Raw genomic sequence first — 22211 nt, forward strand, 5'->3', positions numbered from 1 at the left:
CTACTGTAATGAAATAAAAATACCTACTACTGTACCTACTACTGTAATGAAATAAAAATACCTACTACTGTACCTACTACTGTAATGAAATAAAACCTGTAGAAGACTTACAAGTTAAACAACTGTACTTACAAAGTCACTGTGGCTTTCATAAGAGAGCTGGTTAAAGAGACTGTCCAGTGTTACATAATTATCTGTACAAAAAATTCCTTTGCAAACACAATTACAAACATATTTGAAAGATTAACACCTTTTTAGAAGAAAAAATGGCAGGTGGGAAGATGTTGACAGTATTTTTGGACAAAGGACAAACAAATTGTTCTCTGAGCAGGAATACAGATATTAAGATGGTTAAGTTCTCTGAAACATCATTGCCAAATATTACCTTCAAAACTAATATTAGGACTTGTTGGGTTCTGTTCAAGATAATTCAAACAAAGTACTGGGGAAGGGCAAAGTAGTATATTTTGGTAAATATAAGCTAAATTTAAGAGAGAATGATAAATTTGATGTTTAGAGATGTGATGGCCAAGACTTCTAGAGCTCAAGTATACTGTCCTAGTCAGGGTGAGACAGGCGCTGAACACGCGTCCTAATGGAAAGCTTTGGATTCCTTACACTGTAGCACACGGGCTTTCCACACGAACCAAGTCAGTAGCCTGTGGACTAGGGTATCCCTGGTACTCCTTTACCCATCCTCAGCCTAGGGTCCTGGCCTCTCAGTTTCCCCTCTCACTCACGTTAAGACGCTGGCTGGCATCATCTGGGACTCGGGTGCTGCCTCTATCAAGGACTGCCAGGTATTTGTGGAGTTAGGGATTACAAAGCCAAACTCGAAGAACCATTCTGAAGGAAGAAGAACAGAAGAGCCAAGGTGAGCAAGAGCCCCAGTATACAGTGGAAGGGCTCTTGAGGGCCCTCATTCAGAGGAAGCCCCTTCTTGGCCCAAGAGCCACCAAATGAAGCCATCAGAAACCACTAGACCAGAGACAGAAGGGCTCGGGCGCCCCATTCAGGCTGTTTTTGGAACCATACCAGAGGCTAAACTCGGGAGACCTGGTGTGGCGCTGTAGGTTAATGAGCCAGACTGCAAAGCCATCTGAATTGCAAGGTCGGCAGTTCAAGCTCACCAGTTGCTCCTCGGAAACCCTATATAGGGTCACTACGGGTCAGAACCGACTCGACAGCAATTCACAACAACAACAACCGAGGCTAGGGCCAGTGGACAGGACACAGAGTTTGCAGAGTTTTCTTGGGAGCTGGCTGGGTGTACATTATACACGGCAGTACAGAATGGGTGTTTTTCACTTGGTATTTGAGCTAGAAAATACAGAATGTACACTCCCAGATTGCATGGGCGACACCCCATTGAGAGGATGACTTTGCCAGTCTCGCGGACACTGCCCTAGACCGGCCCCAGCTGCGCCTCCACAACCAGGAACCATATGAGGCTCCTTGGCATGAGAAAGTCTTCTTTGGAGGTCCTCACAGAATCCTGTGGGGCTGACTTGGTTCTGTTTGTTTTCACTGGGGGCCCCCAATCCTGTGGGCTGTAGGAATAAAGTTATTACAAACTGCGTTGTGAAATGAATGGGATCAAAGCATTCCCTTGGTTTACTGGGATCTGCCTTTTGTCCCCGCCCGCTCAGGCCCCATTGTAGGTACCCTGGCATGAGAATACCTTCTAGGCATTGCCCTTTGAAGTATACTTTTTGTTCCAGGCGGAACTTTTCCATTTGTTCGGCTGAAGAAAAGTTCAACTCTCGAGAGACGGCTTTGCACTTGAGGATTTTCTTAGGAACCCGGGCTGTTAAGAGAAAAGGATTGAAGCCATTCATTCTCTAGGAAAAGCAAGATGCTGGAACTTTCTGGAACTTCCTGCCCAGCTGATTTAGATACCATGTTATATATGTTAAATTTCTGTCAGAATCAGCTAATACCTTGCTAACTGTCCCTTACTTTTGAGTTGAAGGCAGGGGTCCCTAATTGGTCAACTACATTTGACTGAAAGACCTTCAAGGAACTACAGAGAGGGCTATCTAAGGCCTCACCCAGCCTCTCTCGTCAGGAAAGTGTTGAATTGGTTCCCTCTCTCTATTCTACCCTGTTGGCTTTAACTCCTTACTCTTTCCTTTCCCTTCTGGGTGATAAATGTGAATTTTTTCTTTTGGGAAAAAAAAAAAAAAAGTTGCCATCTTAGTTTACATCCTTGGGATGGAGCAATGCTGAAATTTCAGCATAAGATGGAAAAAGGAACCTAAGGAAGGAACTAGAAACATCAAGCAGTTTGTGAATGTTCAGGCTGCCTCAACCACTATTAGCACTGTGTGGCTGAGGCTACACCCTTGCAGATAAAGAGCTGGGAAGTACCTTCATGCTCCACTCCAGGGACGGACAGGTCTTCTGTCCCCTGCCAGAGTATCTTCCCTGTTTCAGCATCCCGAAGGTTCATCCAATTTCTGATCAGCTACAGTTAAGGAAAAATGAGGCACAGAAAGCGACCCTTACTACATTCATATTCTGGGTGTCTCATGCTGGCTCCCACCAATGGTTGCTTACTTTTTAGCAAACTGCACAACTGCAAAGTCCTAGAGGAGCAGATATGAATGTGAAGTAGAGCTCAACAGGCGCCTCAGAGAAGATGCAGACCCAGAGAAGACACCTTATCTACATTATAAGAATCCAAAGACAGGAAATGGCAAGAAAGGGGTAGAAACCTAACAGTGCAAAGTTTTACATTCCATAACAGAAATCATCAAACAATATCATTTATATCACATGCAAGTAAAACTACGTTGAAGATAATGCAAAAATGGCTGCAACAATGCACTGACAGAGAACTACCAGAAATTCATGCTGGGTTCAGAAGAGGATGGGAAACTAGGGGCATCATTGCTGACATGAGATGGATCCTGGCTAACAGCAGAAAAAACCAGAATGATGTTGACTTGTGCTTTATTGACTATGTGGCTTTCAATTATGTGAATCATGACAAGCTATGGATAACATTGCAAAGAATGGGCATTCTAGAACATTGAATTGTACTCATGAGGAATTAGTATATAGAAAAAGGGGCAGTCGTTTGAACAGAACATGGGATACTGAAGGGTCTAAACTCAGAAAAGGTGTGTGTAGGGTTGTATCCTTTTACCATATTATTTAATCTGTATGCTGAGAAAATACTCCAAGAAACTGGATTATAGGAAGAATGTGGCATCAGGATTGGAGAAAGATTTGTTAATAACCTTCAATATGCAGACGATACAACCTTGCTTGCTGAAAGGGGAGAGGACTTAAAATGCTTACTGATGAAGATCAAAGACTACAGCCTTCAGTATGGATTGCACCTCAATGTAGATGACAAGAAAATCCTCATTACTGGCCCAGTAAATAACATCATGATAAATGGAGAAGAGACTGAAGTTGTCAAAGAATTCATTTTGCTTGGATCCACAATCAACACTCATGCAAGCAGCAGCCAGAAATCCAATGACGTACTGCATTAGGCCTCTGCACAAGACCTCTTTAAAGTGTTCAACAGCAAAGAGAACAATCTGAAGACTAAGGTGCACCTGAGCCAAGCCATGGTATTTCAATAACCTCACATGCATGTGAATAAAGAAGACCATAGTAGAACTGGTGCATTTGAGCTGTGGTGTTGGAGAAGAATACTGAAGTACTATGGACTGCCAGAAAGACAAACATGGCTTGTTGCGGAAAAAGTGCAGCTGGAGTGCCCTTTAGAAGCCAGGATAGTGAGACTTCATTTCTCATACTTTGGACATGTTATCAGGAGAGACCCGTCCTGGAGAAGGATATCATGCTTGATAAAGTGGAGGGTCAGCAAAATAGAAAGAGACCCCCAAGGAGATGGAGTGGCACATTGGTCCAGCAATGGGTTTAAGCATTAACAACTGTGAGGATAACACAGCACTGGGCAACATTTTGTTCTGTTGTGCACAGAGTCTCTATGAGTCGGAACTGACTTGATGGCATCTAATAATAACATCAACAGAATCTGACCAGCCAAGATAAAAGACCTCAAGAAACAGCAGACATTCCAAGGAAATGGCCAAGGAAGATCACTCTCCAGGGAAGGCCATACATAGTTCATAAGCTTCATGCTAGGTATAGAGCTTTCTAGAGCCCTTTAGCATCCTGCTTTTATTATTTTTAAAATCTGACAACATTTATAGTACAAGTAGATGCTAAAATTCTTAAGATGAACTGGATGCCTCAACAGCTGTCCTCTTGGGTTTAGGTGTTGTTCCTTCATGGAATCCATGTCTGAATCTGCAGATACAATTTTCAGGCGTCTCATTCAACCAGAACCGGTGGTATTGCATTTTCTAGCCTTGGCGCTCCAGTTACACTTTCTTTTGCACTGGGCAGGCAGAGTAGCCACATTTGCCACAGATGGACTTCTGAGGCAGGCCTCTGAGCCATAGCAGCGGCACAATGTGTGTGTCTTACTGCAATGCTTTCCAAATGATGACGTTCCCTTTGTCATCTCACTTCTGTGGCTGAGACCAAGAGGTGACCTGCTTTTAAATATGAGGAGTCAGCCAAAGATCACCAGAAATTCAAGTACTATGAAAGATCAAATGAAAGTAAGACAAAAAAGAAACTCAGAGGGGAAAAGAGAAACCAGAGGAAGTTTGTTGTAGGTGCTGTCAAGTTCGCTTCAACTTGGGGCAATCCCCTGTACAAGAGAACCAAGCAAGCACTGCCCCGTCCTGCACCCTCCTCCGAATGGTCAAGTCCATGTGCGGCTCCGGGGATTCTAAGGGGCTCACCTTCCAGCATTGTATTGGACAAGATTCTGCTGTGACCCATGGGGTTTTCATAAGTTAATTTTTAGAAGCAGGTGATCAAGACCATCTTCCTAGTCTGTCTTAGTCTGGAAACCCCACTGAAACCAGGCCACCATGCGAGACATCTGTACTTGAAATGCCAGTGGCACCGCTTGCAGCATTACAGCCACACACAAGCCACCAGCATATAAGCAACTGACAGATGAGCGGAAGATACAAACATTTAAAAAGGAATACTAAAAAAATCAAGAAGAAAGATATAACCCTTATAGACACTGAATTGAATACACAAGTGAATTTTAGATGTTTTATATGATGCTAATTTTTCTCTTGCTTGATGCTACAATTTAGGACGTTCGTTGGCTTCTAACTTAAGTACTATTTCTGGTTTCTGTATTATTCATTGATATAATTGCTCTTGTTGTAAGTGAGGTCGAATCGGTTCCGACTCGTACCGACCCTGTCTAGGGTTTCAGAGGCTATTAAAAATCTTCACGGGAGCAGGAAGCCTCATCTTTCTCACACAGAGCATCTGGTGGGCTCAAATCATGAACTTTGTGGTTCAATAATATTAGAGAACAGCAGCAAACAAACAAACAAACACTTAAAATATGCATTTTGATAGCAGAACTGAACAACTTAAGACAAGAGTTGAGTTGAGGAACATTGTCAGAAAGAAAAGAACAATGACAGAAAATAAAAGAGGAAAGCTAAAAAACTGATAGTTTAAGAGGGCTAACATCTCGATATCAGGAATACTAAAAAGAACAGAGAACACCAACTGATGCAAGAAAATTTCCCAGACTGAAAAGGTCTTGTAAGTGGCCAATTCATATCAGAGCAAATTTGCCCAACACTGAGGATCAAGAGAAGCTCTAGAGGGAAGACATGTAGTCATGTAAACGGTTAAATCAGAAGGAGTCAGATATTCAGCAAGAGCCCTAGAAGACAGAAGAAAACGGAGCCGAACCAAATGGAACCACTCCTGAACCAAAGTATCTAAAGGACAATAACCTTCCTGAGAAGCAAATGATGATATGCTCCGTCAAAATAACAAGGAATCCAAGAAGCAAGAGGCCTAAATCAAGAGACAGGCCGAGGGAACCCCCAAGATGATGGGGAGAGCTTGTCAACAAGTCAAGCGACAATCAAGGGCCCAGATGAGAGCAGGTCAGAAAGCCTAGGGAGAGTCTTACATTACTGAATGGGCTAAAATTAAAAGGAGATTTACAGAACTAGGGAAAAGTTTGGGATCAAAGTAATAAGAAATAGGAAAACCTAGGAGTCCTTGTGTAGGATAAGCACTGGACTGCTAGTCACAAGGTTTGCGGTTCAAACCCACCAGCCACTCCTTGGAAACCCTATACAGAGTTGCTGAGTCAGAATCGACTTGATGGCAGTTATCGACAACAGGGAAAACCTAAGCAACTGAAATAGAAATTTAAAAAAAACTTAACATTAGAGAAAATCACAGATAATACTAGAAGGACAAACCCGCCATGTCTTCATTGTCAATCATCTTGACATAGTTGGATGAATAAAAACACAGACTATGGACCCAATGATTATTCCAGGAAGATTGGGGAACGAGAAAAGCATGCGGGCATGCAATGCTGAGAAAGAATGAAACTGCCATTTGTCCATAGTGGGAAGGCAATCAATCAATCAAGCTGAAAAATGAAACATTGAAACAATAGCCCAGTGTGCTATTTAGGACTATCAAGATAAGTACTATATAAATCAGTCAAAAAGAATTGCAAATACTTTCCTCTGGGGAGCTGAAAACAAGGATGAGAAGTCAGGGAATGCTGTTCTTCATTGGAAACTGGGTAGAACTATGAACTCATTAAACTATGTACTCATAACAACTGTGATAAAAAATAAGACTAAATTTTTTTAAATTCCCAAGTTGTTGTTTAAATGGACAAAATCATTAAAGGAAAAGAAAATATTAATAAACATGGAGGCTAAGCCTAAGAAAGATGGTGACTGTAAAGAGACGATATGTCAATATAATCCAGCTGCCATAGCTTTCGTGTCCCCCTCTTTTCTACATTCACCAAACCTTCTTCCCTGTTGTACTCTGCATCTACTGCATTTACAGTCCCATGGCAGCCTGGACTGCTGGGGGCACACTCATGGCACTCCTGGGTGCTTTGGTTGGGGACCCTGAGGTCCCAGTCCTATGAGGGCTAGAGAAGCAGTCAGCCGTTCTTCAGGGTAGGGCCCTGGTCCTCCAGCTACCAGTCTGTCCTGAGAGCCCTCGGCAGCCTTCCAGTAGTTTCCTAGTGTTTGGGCAGTTTGCAGTACAGAACCCTGACAGCTGGCTTACAAATGTAATGGAGAATCTTTCTAGGTTTTGTTGTTGTTGAAGAAAAGTCACAAAGGACAACTGAGGGCTATCCAGCAGAGCGCCCTGGATGTGACGGTAACTCTAACTTCAGGTGCACCATTTCCCTGTGCGAAGCTGTTGTGGCTTTGTGGATGGGTGTGCTCCTGGGCTTCTCCGAATACATTGTTCTCATTGCTCATTCCCACTCCACATACAGGTGGGTTTCCTACTCCCAAATACCACTTTTTTTTTTAACCACCAAACTCAAATGCAAGCGAAAATTTACATACTTGCTTAGGCTCTATCTTACAATTCTAATTCCTACACACATGCTTCCCAAGCCCTGTAGTCACATTTTAAGAGAAAGTTTTCCCACTGGGAGAAAGAAAACAACAGACACCATTTCTAACTAAAACAAATCCACTCTGAGCTTAGACCTCAACAGAATCACCTTAAAAATTGATCCTCAAGGTTTACAGAAGACAGTTCTCATTCAAACTGGTCTCTACATATTCTTTATGCTTTCTATACAGACGCTGTTGTTGTTATGTGCCGTTGAGTTGATTCTGACTACAGTGACCTTATATAGGGTTTCGAAGGAGCAGCTTGATAGGTTTGAAGCACTGTTCTTGTGGTTTGCAGTTCAGTGCTTATCTTACAGCGCCCTATCAGGAGACCTTCTGCACAGAGAGATTCCTGTATTTCCAGTACAGCAACATGAACAGTATTAGGCTTTCTCAAACAAAATTTACTTCTATGATTCCAGGCTCCCATGCTGGTGGGGCATTCTAGCAAAATCAATGCTGAACAAGGCTGGACACAGGGCTCCCTGTACAGAGCAGAGGCTGATTAGGCAAGGCAGCTCTAAGAGAAAACATTACTGCCACTGGCCCAGGTCTGCAAAGAAATGCTTGGCGCCGGGTGGCATACTCTTCAGTCTGTCTATTAGGCGATACAAAGAAAAAAGGAAGTCTTAGGGCCCTCTCTCTGATATTTAGTGGACAATGAATTTTAAGCTTCCTCTAGATCCCAGCAAGGAAGCGAAGCTTCTAAGAAGACACAGTTTATCTCCCAGACACTCTCGGCTCTTCACTTTATAAAGAATCAGGTTAAGGACTTAGTTAACTGTCTTCAGGGGAAATAGCTAGTTAAAAATATCCTTGGCTGGTTCAATAATTGGGCAGTTCCAGAAACACACCCAAACTTTGAAAATTATCTGCCATTGATCTCATTCTGAATCATACACTTTATTTTATAATCCTAACAACATTTGTTAATATTTTTATCTTCCATAAATAATACAAATACAAAGGAAGTTCCACCTAAGGGTGCTGGGTTGGGGACTATTTAAGTAAAACTCTTCAGAGTTCCTCATTCCAGGAGTGAAAGGAAAGGCTCCTTGGCTCATGCTGAGCTGTTGTCACTTGGGAACAGTTTTATAGCCATAAAGATGCAAATTCAGGAGAGCCTATTAGCACAAAGACATAAAAATTAAGGTAGGCATCTTAAAATAATAACAATGAGAAAAGCGGGTCCTCAAGAGGAAACCAACATGGTTAAAAAAGTTAGACATGAAAGGCAAGCTTTGTGGCCGATAATTATCTGGCCCAATATTTTTGTGTCAACAGCTTTTTACTAAGCAGAATTTTCAGAGAAAAAGAGAGCAGGTTTTAAGACTAAAAGGTCAAGTCACTTCCAATCTTGAGAGGAGAGGATTAGGTGGACAAGCTTTGAAGGAGGGGGTGGGAGCACTACTTATAAATACTACCACCTTCTGGGTCAGCTAGGACTTTTCTCATTTCAAAGCTCCCTGGGGGTTTCTGTGTAGGCTGAGCACAAAGGAACACAATTATTTCATGAGTTCATGATTTCCTCCACTCTGGGAAGCCTACCACTGAGAGGTGAGCTGGCCCTGGCACCCTCTGATTTGGGCCTGGGCAGCCACAGCAGTACACTCTCCCGTGTCAGAGCAGCTTCAGAGACAAATCAACAGTGGGCAAAGGATCAAGACTTGGGAATGGGAATAAAAAAGGAAGCAAACAAAGATAAAAATTAAGAAAAGGGGAGAGACACTTGGCTCAATAAGGAGGGTCCTAGAAGTCCTCTTAGGTTGATACAGATGGACGACCTGGCATGATTCAGACAGTCCATGTAGGAGCCAGGGACAGACTTTCGGGCAGAAGGCAGTCAGTGAAGTGAATGGTGGAGTGGGAAGGGAGAGGCTGGCGATAGGAATAAACCAGGTTAGATGAAGGAGCAACAAGAAAATTTGACTGAGAGCTGTCAACACAGGAGAAGGGAGGAAAGGGTTTAAGATCATTTCTAACGATCATCTAGAAGTATTTTGGAATGAATACACTGTGTCTGGGAGTTATAATTAATCTTAAATTGAAATGGTCAGTCACTCTTCCAAGCTGGAACTGAACTCACCCCAATGGCTTAACTTACAATGTTGTTGTTAAGTGCTGCTGAGTCAGTTCCGACCCATAGTGACCCTGTATAGGGTTTCCAAGAAGCGGCTGGTGAGCTTGAACTGCCAACCTTGTGGTTCAAGCATACTTTGTAGTCCAGTGCATTAACCCACAGCGCCACCAGGACTCCTAACTTAAAATAGACAGACCTATAGGGTGAACAATAGCACCGGGAGGTATGCACTCCTTACAACACTCAACCATACCAACCCACAAAGGCAGCGTTTGGCCTGGGATAAACTTCAGCGGTCAGGAACAGACAGAATAAGGAAGTGGAAAGAGTGCTGTTAGGTTGTGGGTATGGCAATCAATGTCATTGGATACAACAAACCCAATGCTACTCTGGAAACCTTCACTCAAATCATAAAAGGGAGGAGGAAAGAACGAAAGAGAAATTAGGGGAAAGAGTAGAGATTAAGCTGTTGTTGTTAAGTGCCACAACGGAACAAGACACTGCCCAGTCCTGCAGCAGTGCGGTATAGTCACAATTGTTAAGCCCTTTGTTGCTGTCATTGTGTCAGTTCAATTTGTTGGGATCTTCCTCTTTTTCATTGACCCTCCATTTACCAAGCATGATGTCCTTCATCAGGGACTGGTCCATCTTGATCATATGACCTAACTAAAGAGAAACAAAGTCTTGCCATCCTGGCTTCTCAAGAGCATTCTGGTTGTACTTCTTCCAAGACAAGATTTGTTTGCTCTTCTGGAAGTTGATGGTACTTGCAACATTCTTTGCCAACATCATAATTCTATTATCTAATATGAGAATGACAAAGATTGGAAAGAGCAAAGAGACATAGGGCATACAGAGAGGGCAAGAAAAAGACACGAAGGAGGGACTGCAGGAAAACAACACTGAGAAAAAGACACAAACGGAAATGTCCAAATGCACCTCAGACCCAAGGACACAAGGACAGGGCAGAAGGGGATCAAGAGGAGGTGGCGCAGGAAGTGACCACACAGTCATTTCCTAATTTTATATTGTCTTGGTGAGTGGCTTTCACAGAATGGTTGGAAACGGATGGATAGAGTAGTAGGACTGAGTATTCCAATGGTTGAAATTCCTCTGAAAATGTTAATTGGCTGATTCATAGTTTTGTATGATTTACCATCGAACCTTGATACTGAGACTGAAAACAGCTGCAACCTAGATGTTGTTGGTAAGTATCGTCAAGTCAGTTCTAATTCATAGTAACCTGATATAGGGTTTCCAAGGAGTAGCTGGTGGGTTTGAACCACTGACCTTGTGGTTAGTACTCCAGTGCTTATCCTACAATGCCACACTTGGCCTCCTGGACAGCCCATCTAAAAGAGTTGGTCAAGGCTTTGTGAGGATTCTAAGAGTTGGTTCATGGAATGGCTGGCTGTGACCAGTGCCTAGGCACTTGGTTAAGCACTAAGTGTAACTGCTATTCTTACTCTCTCATTACCATCCTCCATATAGCCTCCTGACATACAGCCTTCATTCTTGTTTCCTCCTTCCACCCAACTCTCCTACAGAAATGGGCTCTTCAATTGGTAACTTAGACGTCTTTCCCCTGCATTAAGAAATCCAGCCTCTTCTTGATACATGAGGTCTCCAGTCACAGGGTTGCAGCCAGCGAGGCCCCTGTTCTTTTCTGCCTCTCATCCCTGGTCTCCAATTGCTGCTTCTCATTCTTCAGGGAGGCTAGCAACAGCAGTGGCTCTTGAGATCTAATTCTGTAAGTTTTTGAATCCAGAATTGTTGAACTCCTAAGTTGGTGCTCCTTCTGAGACTTCAGGACAACACTAGGTTCTAAGTTGGCCTCTTCTCAGCATACATTTTGTAATATCTCCATCTCCTCTGAAAAGACCCTAAATACTAGAGTACCCTGGGGTGCTTCTTCCCTGATCAAAGACCTCCAATGAATCATCACAGACTGACCCAGTCCTCTCCAGAGCTGATTCATTTAGGAAATGTTTAGTGACATCCAACTATGTGCCTTATATTGATATTATAGTTACAAGTAAAAAATTAGGGCAAAATGGTTTCATGAAAACTGAGGTGTGTGTGCATTTCAAGATCTGTCTTGAAGTACAATGCTGTTTGTGATAGGTTAATATCCATATGACTATGAGGAAGACCAGTTAATACCACTATTATTCAAATTTGCACAGCAACCACTAATGTTAATGATGATGAAACTGAAGAATTCTACCAATTTCTTTAGTCTGCAATTGGTCAAACATGCAATCAAAATGCATTGATTGTTACTGGTGATTGGAATGCAAAGGTTGGAAACAAAGAGGAAGGATAGACAGTAAGAAAATCTGGCCTTGGTGACTGAAACAATGCTGGAGATCACATAATAGAATTTTTCAAGACCAATGACTTATTCATTGCAAATACCTTTTTCAACAACATAAACAATGACAATACACATGGACCCCACCAGATGGAGTACACAGAAATCGAACTTATTTCATCTGTGGTAAGAAAAGATGGAGAAGCTTGATATTATCAGCCCAAACAAGGTCAGGGGCTGACTGTGGAACAGACCATAAATTGCTCATATGCAAGGTTCAGGCTGAAGCTAAAGCTGAAGCAAATTAAAACAAGTCCTAGACAGCCAAAATATGATCTTGAATATATCCCACCTGAATTTAGAGCCCATCTCAAGAACAGACTGATGCTAATGACTGAAAACCAGAAAAGTTCTGAGATGACATCAAGAACGTCACACATGAAGAAAGTCAAAGGTCATTAGAACAGAAAAGAAAGAAAACACCCAATGGTTGTCAGAAGAGACTTTGAAACTTGTTCTTGAGCATAAAGAACTAAAGCAACTGGAGGAAATGAAGAGGTGAAAGAACTGAACAGAAAGTTTCAAAGGGCAGCTTGAGAAGACAAAGTCAAATATTATACTAAGATGTGCAAAGACGTGGAGTCAGAACATCAAAAGAAAATGTGACATGCTCATATTTTCTGAAGCTGAAAGAACTGAAGACAAAACTCAAGCCTCAACGTAGATACTGAAGGGTTCTATGGGCAAAATATTGAATTATGCATCTCAAGAAGACAGAAGGAATACACAGAATCAGTGCACCAAAAAAGAAAAGGTTGATGCTCAACCATTTTAAGGGATAGCATCTGATCAACAACTGATGGTATGGAAGGAAGACGTCCAAGGTGCACTGACAAAAAACAAGCGTCCAGGAAGGGATGGAATACAAATGGAAATGTTTCAATAAACTGATGCAGTGCTGGAGGTGCTCACTTGACTACACTAAGAAATTTGGAAAACAGTTAACTGGCAAAAGGGTTGGAAGAGATCCATATTGGTGCCCATGCCAAACAAAGGTAACCCAACGGACTGTGGAAACAATCGAGCATTATCATTAACACCACATGCAAGTAAAATTTTGCTGCAGATAATTTAAAAATGGTTGCAGCAGTTCATTGACAGGGAGCTTCTAGAAATTCAAACTGGAATCAGAAGAGAACATGGAATAAAGGATATCATTGCTGATGTCTGATGAATATTGGCTAAAAGCAGAGAATACCAGAAAGATGTTGTACCATTGACTGCTAGAATAAATAAAGCTATGTTGGAAGAGTGCAGTGAGAATGGTCCTTAGAAGCCAGATGACCAGACATCATCTCTCATATTTTGGACATATTATCAGGAGGGACCAGCCCCTGGAGAAGGGCATCACGGAGAAGTATAAGCACAGTAGCAGCAGCCATGGGTTCAAGTCCAACAAGAATTGTGAGGACGGCGCAGAACTGGGCAGGGTTTCGTTCTGTTGTGGATAGGGCTGCTCTGAGTCAGAACCAACTTGGTGGCTCCTAATAAGAACACAGCAAAAGACCTCTTTAAAGTGTTCAAGAGCAAAGATGTCAGTTTGAGAACTAAGGTGCTCCTGATCCAAGCCATGGTATTTTCAATCACCTCATATGCATGTGAAAGTTAGACAATGAATAAGGAAGACTGATAGATTTCAATTACAGTGTTGGCAAAAAATACTAAAAGTACCATAGACTGTTGAATCACAAACAATGCTCTTTAGACTCAAGGATGGTGAGATTTGTCTCTCATTCTTTGGATATGTTGTCAGGAGGGACCAGTTCGTGGAAAATCAATGAAAAAGAGGAAGACCCCCCCAGACAAGATGGTCTGACACAGTGAATGGGCTCAAACAGTACAACTGTGAGGATGGTGCAGGACCCAGAAGTGTTCTGTCCTGTTGTGTATGTGTACAGGGTCTCTATGAGTTAGAACTGTCTCAAAGGCACCTATCAACAACAACATATTAGTATTAAAATGTCTAGTTCTCTGTTGTTGTTGTCATGTGCTATGGAGTCGGTTCTGACTCATAGCGACCCTGTACAGGGTTTCCGAGGCTGTAAATCTTTACATGAGCAGAAAGCCTCATCTTTCTCCTGCGGAACAGCTGGTAGTTTCGAACTGCTGACCCTGAGGTTAGCAGCCTGATTCGTAACCAGAGCTCCTTAGTGCTGCTATAAAGAGAAATCCCGTAAGTGAATGATTTTAACCAACAGAAATTTGTTCTCTCACAGCCTAAGAGGTAAAAAATCTGAGCCCCGGCTCTAAAGAAAGGCTTTTTCTGTTGACTCTGGAGTAAGATCTTTGTCTCCTTTCCACATCTGTGGGTCTACATTTCCTTGGAGAGCTCCATGTGTCTTGGCATCAATATTCCTCTGTGTCTAGGAACAGGCACTTCGGGTCCAAGGCACATACTCTGTTCCCACTCTGAGCTCTTCTGTCTTGGTGGTAGTCTGGTTCTCCTTTGCTTATTTCTCTATTCTTTTACAAGGAGTTCAAAAAGTTCATGGAAAAGTGGAATTAAAAGATAACAGAATTTTTTCCATTGACTTTTTGGAGTCCACTTGTAACTCTTGTAAGATAAAAGGTGACGCAAGTCACCCCCAGGGAAACTCCCCTTACAAAGAAGTCTCAAAGACTCGGTGATTTACTTCTGAAAGAGTCCAGTCATTGAAAACCCTGTGGAGTTCAACTGTCCTCTGAAACATGGGGTTGCCATGAGTTGAACCAACTGGATGCAACTACTGTTTTATAGGAGTTTTGAAAATGGTATTTATGGGAGGAAGACCACAAAGGTAAAGTACTATTTCTATCACAGTGTGACAAGGACGCATACTGTATCAACATGACCTGTCATTGTCTCTGTTGATCTTGATAAGCTGGATGCTCACAATTACAGTTACATTTCCATGGACTCTCTGGAAGGAAGCATGTCCGTACTTTGGGTTGGGGAATTAAGCACCATTTCCTTGAAGAGGAATAGCAACACAAATTATTTGGAATTCTGTACTGGAGATCTGTCTCTATTCTCATTTATTTATTCAATAATTTATTTATATCAGTTCAGTCAGCTTTATTATTAAATGACTGTGCTTTGATATCTAAATTTTTATTACCAACATGAAAACATTTCAACATTAAGTAGTCTGCTTAAAAATACTAATTCTGCTCCTCAGAAATGCCACATGGCCGGTGGGTTTCAATTGCTGACCTTGTGGTGCTTATCCTATAGCGCCACACCATGACTCCAGATTGTTGTTGTTGTTGTCAGGTGCCATCGAGTCGGAACAGACTCATAGCGACCCCATGCACAGCATAACAAAACAATGTCTGATCTTGGGCCAACCTCTCTACCGCTGCCACACTTGAGTCCATCAATGATGCCACCTGGCCAATCCATCTCGTTAGGGGTCTTCCTCTTTTTCTCTGACCCTCCACCTTACCCAGCATGACATCCTTCTCCAGCGACTGTTCCCTCCTGACAATATGTCCAAAGTATGAGAGATGAAGCTTAGCCATCTTGGCCTCCAAGGAGCACTCTGGCTGCACTTTTTCCAAAACAGTTCTATTGGTTCTTTTGGCAGTCCATGGTACTTTCAATATTCTCCTCCAACACCACAACTCAAAGGCATCAATTCGTCTACGATCTTCCTTATTCACTGTCCAGCTTTCACATCCATATGAGGTTATTGAAAATACCATGGCCTGGGTCAGGCGCACCCTAGTCCTCAAGCTGACATCTCTGCTCTTCAACACTTTAAAAAGTTCCTGTGCAGCAGATTTGCCCAGTGCAATACGTCCTCTGATCTCTTGACTGCTGCTTCCGCGACTCCAGATTAGAAAAGGCAAAAAAAAAAAAGAAATCATGAAGTCACTTCTTATAGAACATTTCAAATTCTCAATAAAACAACATTATTATATAAACTATTATATATAAGGGAAAAGGTAACTGAAAGCTTAGTTGCATTAATTAATATCTGACTGGTTTTAATTCACTCAAAGCCTGTAAGGCCTGAAGTCCTGCTGCAGGACTTTGTTGCTTATACATTAATTTCTATCCCCTTTCTCATCTTCATCATTAAAGAGTGCAGATAAGACCTGATTCCACTTTTATGTTTGTAAGGACTTCTATACTATATACATATAGACACAGCAGAAATTGTATTTGAAGGATTTGAGTATTTTAACCTGAAAAAAAAAAATTAAAAGAAGAAACGTCTCTCTAATTTTTAGCATTTCAATAAAACCTAAGTTTAATCCCTTCTGTTTTTTTCCTTTAACTAAATTCTACTCAGCACTCAGCACTGATACGTAAAAACTAAATTTAAGAGTGAGCTAGTTTAAGAAAAGTCACTAGAAAATAGATTTTTTTTGGTACTGTTGGTACTTGCTGTTAAGCTAGTTTTCTTAATATATATTTTCTCTTACATATTGGAGGCCCAACCAAAAGCCTCCTAACTTATTCTCCTCCTTCAAATTCAACGTTTTTCAAAATGTGGTTTCATGCTCTTGTTAAAAATGCCATTTCCAGAACCTCATCTCAGGCAGACCCAATCAGAATCTTTCCAGGTGAGGTCTAAGATTGTTCACTTCAAAAAAAGTGCGTCTTTCGTGCAGTGAAGATGCACTTAGGCCACTCTATGCTCACAGCTCAGCTTGGGCACTCAGTTGAAGCCTTCTAACAGAGAAGACTGACTGAAAGGTCAATTGGGTTTGAGTTGCTGTTTGGGGACCCAATCAAGTGTCATAATCACCATAAGACCACACTGTTGTTGCTGTTGTTAAGTACAGTCAGGTTGATTCTGACCCATAGAGACCCTGTATAGGGTCTCTGAGGAGAAGCTGGTGAGCTTGAACTGCCGACCTTGCAGTTCAAAGGGCTTTGCAGTCTGGCGCATTAATGCACAGCGCCACACCAGGACTCCACTAGTGAAACCCAATCAAAGGAGGTGGGAAGAAACCTATCCCTAGCATAGTGGCAACAACGGCAGAGGAAAAACCAGGAGGAACAAAGCCACAGTAACTGTCAGCAGCAGCAGGCATGCTCTGAGGTTGCTCCTGATGAGCCAAGAAAATCTCTCTAAAATATAGTCATCCATAGCATCCCAAAGAAATCTCTCTAACAGATACCCAGCGATGGATATTTTCTATGAGAAAATAGCCTTTGTCTTTTTTATGGTTATAGATGCTATGCAGCAAGCTTGTTCCAAAGAATGTTGAGTTTCTCAATGGGTAAGGAGACTAAGAAAAGGGCAGTAAAGCAGAGTTGTTGAGTAACTTGCCCAAGGTCACACAGCAAGAAGAAATACGCCAGGATTTGGAATCTTGGTCAGTCTCCAAAGCTAGAACTTCTTTCCACATTCCCTTGCTGCCACTTCATGATAAGGAAGAAAACAATGATAAAACCTTTATTCTCCTAACACTGCCATCCTCCTCTTTTTTAAACTTTTCATTGTGAATTTAATGAAGGTTTAGACAGGATCCTCAGTTTTACATTCAACAAACCACAAACTTTGTTTCATCTCAATGATTGCAATCCCTTCCCTGCAACAACAGTTCCCCCACTTCCTGTGCTCCCTATTTCCATACCACCCTCCTTCTCAGTCCTTCTCAAGTTCATCCTTTGGAAAATGTCACTCTTTTGCTTTTGAATGATTGACTATTCCATGGGAAGGATACTTTGCCATCATCTTATCCTCTCCTTCCCAAAATAAAAATTCACTGTTTCTATTACAACTTTAAAAATTACTGTATTTTCACTGAGGAGCTCTGGTAGCGTAGTGGTTACGAATCGGGCTGCGAACCTTAAGGTCAGCAGTTCGAAACTACCAGTCGCTCTGCGGGAGAAAGATGAGGCTTTCTACTCCCGTAAAGATTTACACCCTTGGAAACCCTGTACAGGGTCGCTATGGGTCGGACCCGACTTGATGGCACTTAACAACAACAACAACAACAAGCCATCAAAGCAAGCAATCAAGTCCCTTCAGGACAAACTCCCCTCCAAGACTGAAACTCAAAGGGAACACATGAGCAGGCATGTAAGCTTGCTGGCAACCACATTGGTGTACTGGTGAGTGGAAGAGGGAGAAAGGCAGCAATGAAGAAATGGGCTGAGTTCATAGACTCCCCCTGACCTGGAGATGAGAAAGAGAAGAGGAAGGGCTGGTTGGTCTGAAGTGTAGTGAGACCTGGGGTCTCCTGAGCCCATGGACAAGGACATAACCACAGAGGACTAGAGCTGAGAGTGAAGCATCCAGATGGTATGAAGTGAGGGGAGACGCAGAAGAATGCCCAAATTTGCAGACACATTCTGCAAGCCTGCCTCCTGGCTGCCAGCACCCAGCCCCTCTCTTTCCGTGAGTCCAAAGTCCTCAGCTCCTCCCTCTCTCCATGTCCTCATCTCTGGTACTGCTGCTTCTCTGGATAGGGTCCTGCATTTGGCCTGTGCTCTTCTCCCTTGATGGTCCTAGAGTCCTCTGCTTCTGGACTGTAAGATTAACTACTCCCCTGTTTTTGCTACAAAACCTCTACCTTTACAATTGTGACAGTTGCAGTTTGTCATGATAACAATTACTCCCTATTGAATCACAAGAATCCTATCCTCATCTTCTTTCATCAGACCTGTCTAGACAAAGATGAAAACTATTCAGTGGGGACTCTACCCTCCCCTGCACACTCTTAAATTAAACTCCCTTTTGAAAACTTGTAAGCCAGTTACTTCGTGCCTCTATAGCCCCCTCATTTTAAGTAGCCAATGTCTAAGTTGCCCGTCCCTATCTATCCTGTATACAGAGGGACTAGGATTGATAAGTGATGTGAAGACTCCTTCCCAGTTGGCACCCTGAGCTACTACATTCATAAATATAGGTCAAGTTTATCAAATTGTAGCAATTTACACTCGTTTCATTTATAAAAAAAAAAAAAAAAAAATTTGTTTTTATCTTCCTCTAGTCCAGTTCTGATTATCAAGCCATCGAGGCTAGGTTAAATGGGTTGTTGTGTTGTCAAGTTGGTTCCAACCCATAGCGACTCTGTATAGGGTTTCCAAGGAGATTGAAATAGTCTTCATGAGTTGGTTCCGGCCCATAGCGACCCCGTATAGGTTTCCAAGGAGCTTGAAATAGTTTTCATCTTCCAAGGAGCTTGGAAACCCTATACAGGCTCACTATGGGTTGGAACCGACTCGAAGGCACTTAAACAACAACCCATTTAACCTAGCCTCGATGGCTTGATAATCAGAACTGGACTAGAGGAAGATAAAAACAAAACAAAACAATTTTTGATGGAGGAAAGGAGTGTAAATTGCTACAATTTGATGAACTTGACCTATATTTATGAATGTAGTAGCTCAAGGTACCAACTGAGAGGGAAGGAGTCTTCACATCAAGTATCAATTCTACTCCCTCTGTATATAGGATAGACAGGGACAGGCAACTTAGACATTGGCTACTTAAAATGAGGGCCTATAGAGGCATGAAAGGAGCTCTGGTAGTGGTTACGAATTGGGCTGCGAACCGCAAGGTCAGCAGTTAGAAATTACCAGCTGTTATGGGGGAGAAAGATGAGGCTTTTTGCTCCTGTAAATATTTACAGCCTCGGAAACCCAATACAGGGTCGCTATGAGTCGGAACTGACTCCATAGCACACCATCACCACCACCATCATAGAGACACGAAGTGACTGGCTTACAAGTTTTCAAAAGGGAGTTTAGTTTAAGTGTGCAGGGGAGGGTAGAGCCCCCATTGAATAGTTTTCATCTTGTCTAGATGGGTCTGGTGAAAGAAGATGGGGATAGGATTCTTGTGATTCAATAGGGAGTAATTGTTATCATGACTAACTGCGACTGTCACAATTGTAAAGGTAGAGGTTTTGTAGCAAAAACAGGGGAGTAGTTAATCTTACAGTCCAGAAGCAGAGGACTCTAGGATCATCAAGGGAGAAGAGCATAGGCAGAATGCGGGACCCTATCCAGAGAAGCAGCAGTACCAGAGATGGAGGCAGAGATGAGGACATGGAGAGAGGGAGGAGCTGAGGACTCTGGACTCACGGAAAGAGAGGGGCTGGGTGCTGGTGGCCAGGAGGCAGGCTTGCAGAATGTGCCCTTTGGTTGTTTAAATTATTATATATTTCTGAGTGTTTTTGTGTATATCAACCCAAAACAAACAAACAAACAAACAAGCAAACAAAAAGACCAAGGGAATGAAATCAAATACTGTTGAATGATGATGCACGGAGATTATAATCATTGCAATGAAATGATGGTGTAAAGCCAATGTTCTCCCATGTAAACTATCACTCAGTTCACAATAAAAACTTAAAAAACAAAAATTACTGTATTTTTTTCTTAGTGAAATGAAAAAATCTTGTAAACCCCCCCGCCCCCCCTCACACACACAAAAAATCAAACTGATCTAACCAGTGATGATTCTGATTTCAGCTGTAAGCTTCCAACTTTGGCAAAGCTGATGGCATATAAAAGTGATTCAGATAAAATAACAGCTTTTCATCCTTTCAGCCTCTAGCAGTTCAGGTCTCCCTTAGTTTTCATGTTTTGTATATCCTGAGTTTTTATGGCCTTTGGATGTTGAAGAATTCAAGACTCTTGAATATCACAGGTGGGGGAGAAGGAATATACAGCTTTAACATCGAACAGAAAGAAACATTTTGTACATAAGGACGAGAATGATCCAAGAACTCTAATGAATACATTTGAGTGGAAGGAGTGAGTTAATTTTTATCCAGACGACTACCCTGCAATCCCAACACTTTATTCAATAGTTCATATTTTCACCCCTGATTAAGATTTTACCCCTTAACATAGATTTTGTTCCATATGAGTTCGTTTCCTAGGAAAATTTTCTACTTTGCTCCACTGATGGGTCTGGTACCACACAGTATATTAGTGCCTATAACTCTGGGTGAGGTCTGATATGCCAGAAAATCCAGAAGCCTTTCCAGGAAGTCACTTTCTTCCTGAAGACTGCCAGAAGTGTGGCTCCAATGCCACTGTCTATCTGACTCCCCTCCTTCGTCTGTGAATGCTCCCCTGCCTTGTAAAAATGATGGTAACATATACATATGTAATATATATTGGATATAAATTCAGTGATATTAATTATGTTCATCTTGTTCAACCATCACCTAGCCACTTCTAGATTTTCCCATTTCCCTTATTAGAAGCTTAGTGTCCTGTAAGCAAGGATTCCCTCTTCTTTCTTTCTTCCGACCTCCCCTGGCAACCACTGGTAAACTTTGACCTTTATAAGGCTGCCTAGTCTAGGTATTTCTTAAGTAGGATCATAAAATAAGTGGGATCATTTTATGACTGCCTCATTTCATGCAGCATGTTTTCAAAGTTCCTCCATGTTGTAGGAAGCATCAGGACTCCATGGCTCTTTATGGCTCAGTCAGATTTCATTGTATGCATTTTCTACATTTTATTGGACTCATTCATCTGTTGAGGACAGATGTTTCTACCTTCTGGCTACTATCACAGTGCTGCAGTGGACATTGGTGTTCAAGTATGTGTTCTTGCTTTCAATTCTTTGGGGTACATAAATATAGGAATGGAACTCCTGGGTCATATGGTAGTTCTAGGGAGCCCTGGTAGTGTAGTGGTTAAGCTGTTGGCTGCTAACCCAAAGGGCAATGGTTCAAACCTACCAACAGTTCTGTGGGAGAAAAGATCAGGCAATCTGCTCCCATACAGATTGTTGTTGTTAAGTGTCATTGAGCTAATTCTGGCCCATAGCAACCCTGTATAGGGTCTCTAAGGAGCAGCTGGTGAGCTTGAACCACCGACCTTGCAGTTCAAATGACTTTGCAGTCTGATGCATTAGCCCACAGTGCCACACCATACAGATTACAACCTAGGAAATCCTCTGAGGCAGTTCTACTTTGGCCTATAGGGTCAACTCAGAGCGACCCTGTATACAATTTCCAGGGAGCAGCTGGTGAGCTTGAACAGCACCCTTGCAGTTCAGCGCATTAGCCCGCAGGCCATACCAGGAGTTCTGTATTTGAGGAACTGCCCTACTGCTCCCCACAGCAGCTGTACTGGTTTACAATCCACCAGTGGGGGATGAGGTTCTAATTTCTCCACATCCTTGCCAACACCTGCTGTTTTCAGTTTAAATCCGAGTCATCTTAGTGGGTATGGCTTCCTGTTGCTTTTCATATAGCATTTATCCCTCCATCTGATTTTAAAAAACAAACACAGTCTAGGTTTTAAACTGAAAAAAGAAAAAATTGTCAGGGGTTGGGGAAGACTTTGTTTTCACTGCAT

The 22211-nt window shown here is 42.2% G+C and overlaps 1 protein-coding gene across 1 annotated transcript in view; it reads right to left on the reverse strand.

Annotated features, from left to right (window-relative positions):
* The window catches only part of PDE6D (phosphodiesterase 6D, cGMP-specific, rod, delta), a 71067-nt gene that overhangs the window by 2495 nt on the left and 46361 nt on the right, over positions 1-22211 (reverse strand). The window contains exons 2-4 of the mRNA XM_006866741.1: positions 2371-2459; positions 1682-1807; positions 741-846 (exon numbers count right to left, since the gene is read on the reverse strand). Of these exons, the coding sequence (XP_006866803.1) occupies positions 741-846; positions 1682-1807; positions 2371-2459 (321 nt within the window). The remainder of the gene's footprint in view (positions 1-740; positions 847-1681; positions 1808-2370; positions 2460-22211) is intronic.

This window comes from Chrysochloris asiatica, unplaced genomic scaffold, assembly GCF_000296735.1.
Source record: "Chrysochloris asiatica unplaced genomic scaffold, ChrAsi1.0 scaffold00096, whole genome shotgun sequence".
Classification (NCBI taxonomy): Eukaryota; Metazoa; Chordata; class Mammalia; order Afrosoricida; family Chrysochloridae; genus Chrysochloris; species Chrysochloris asiatica.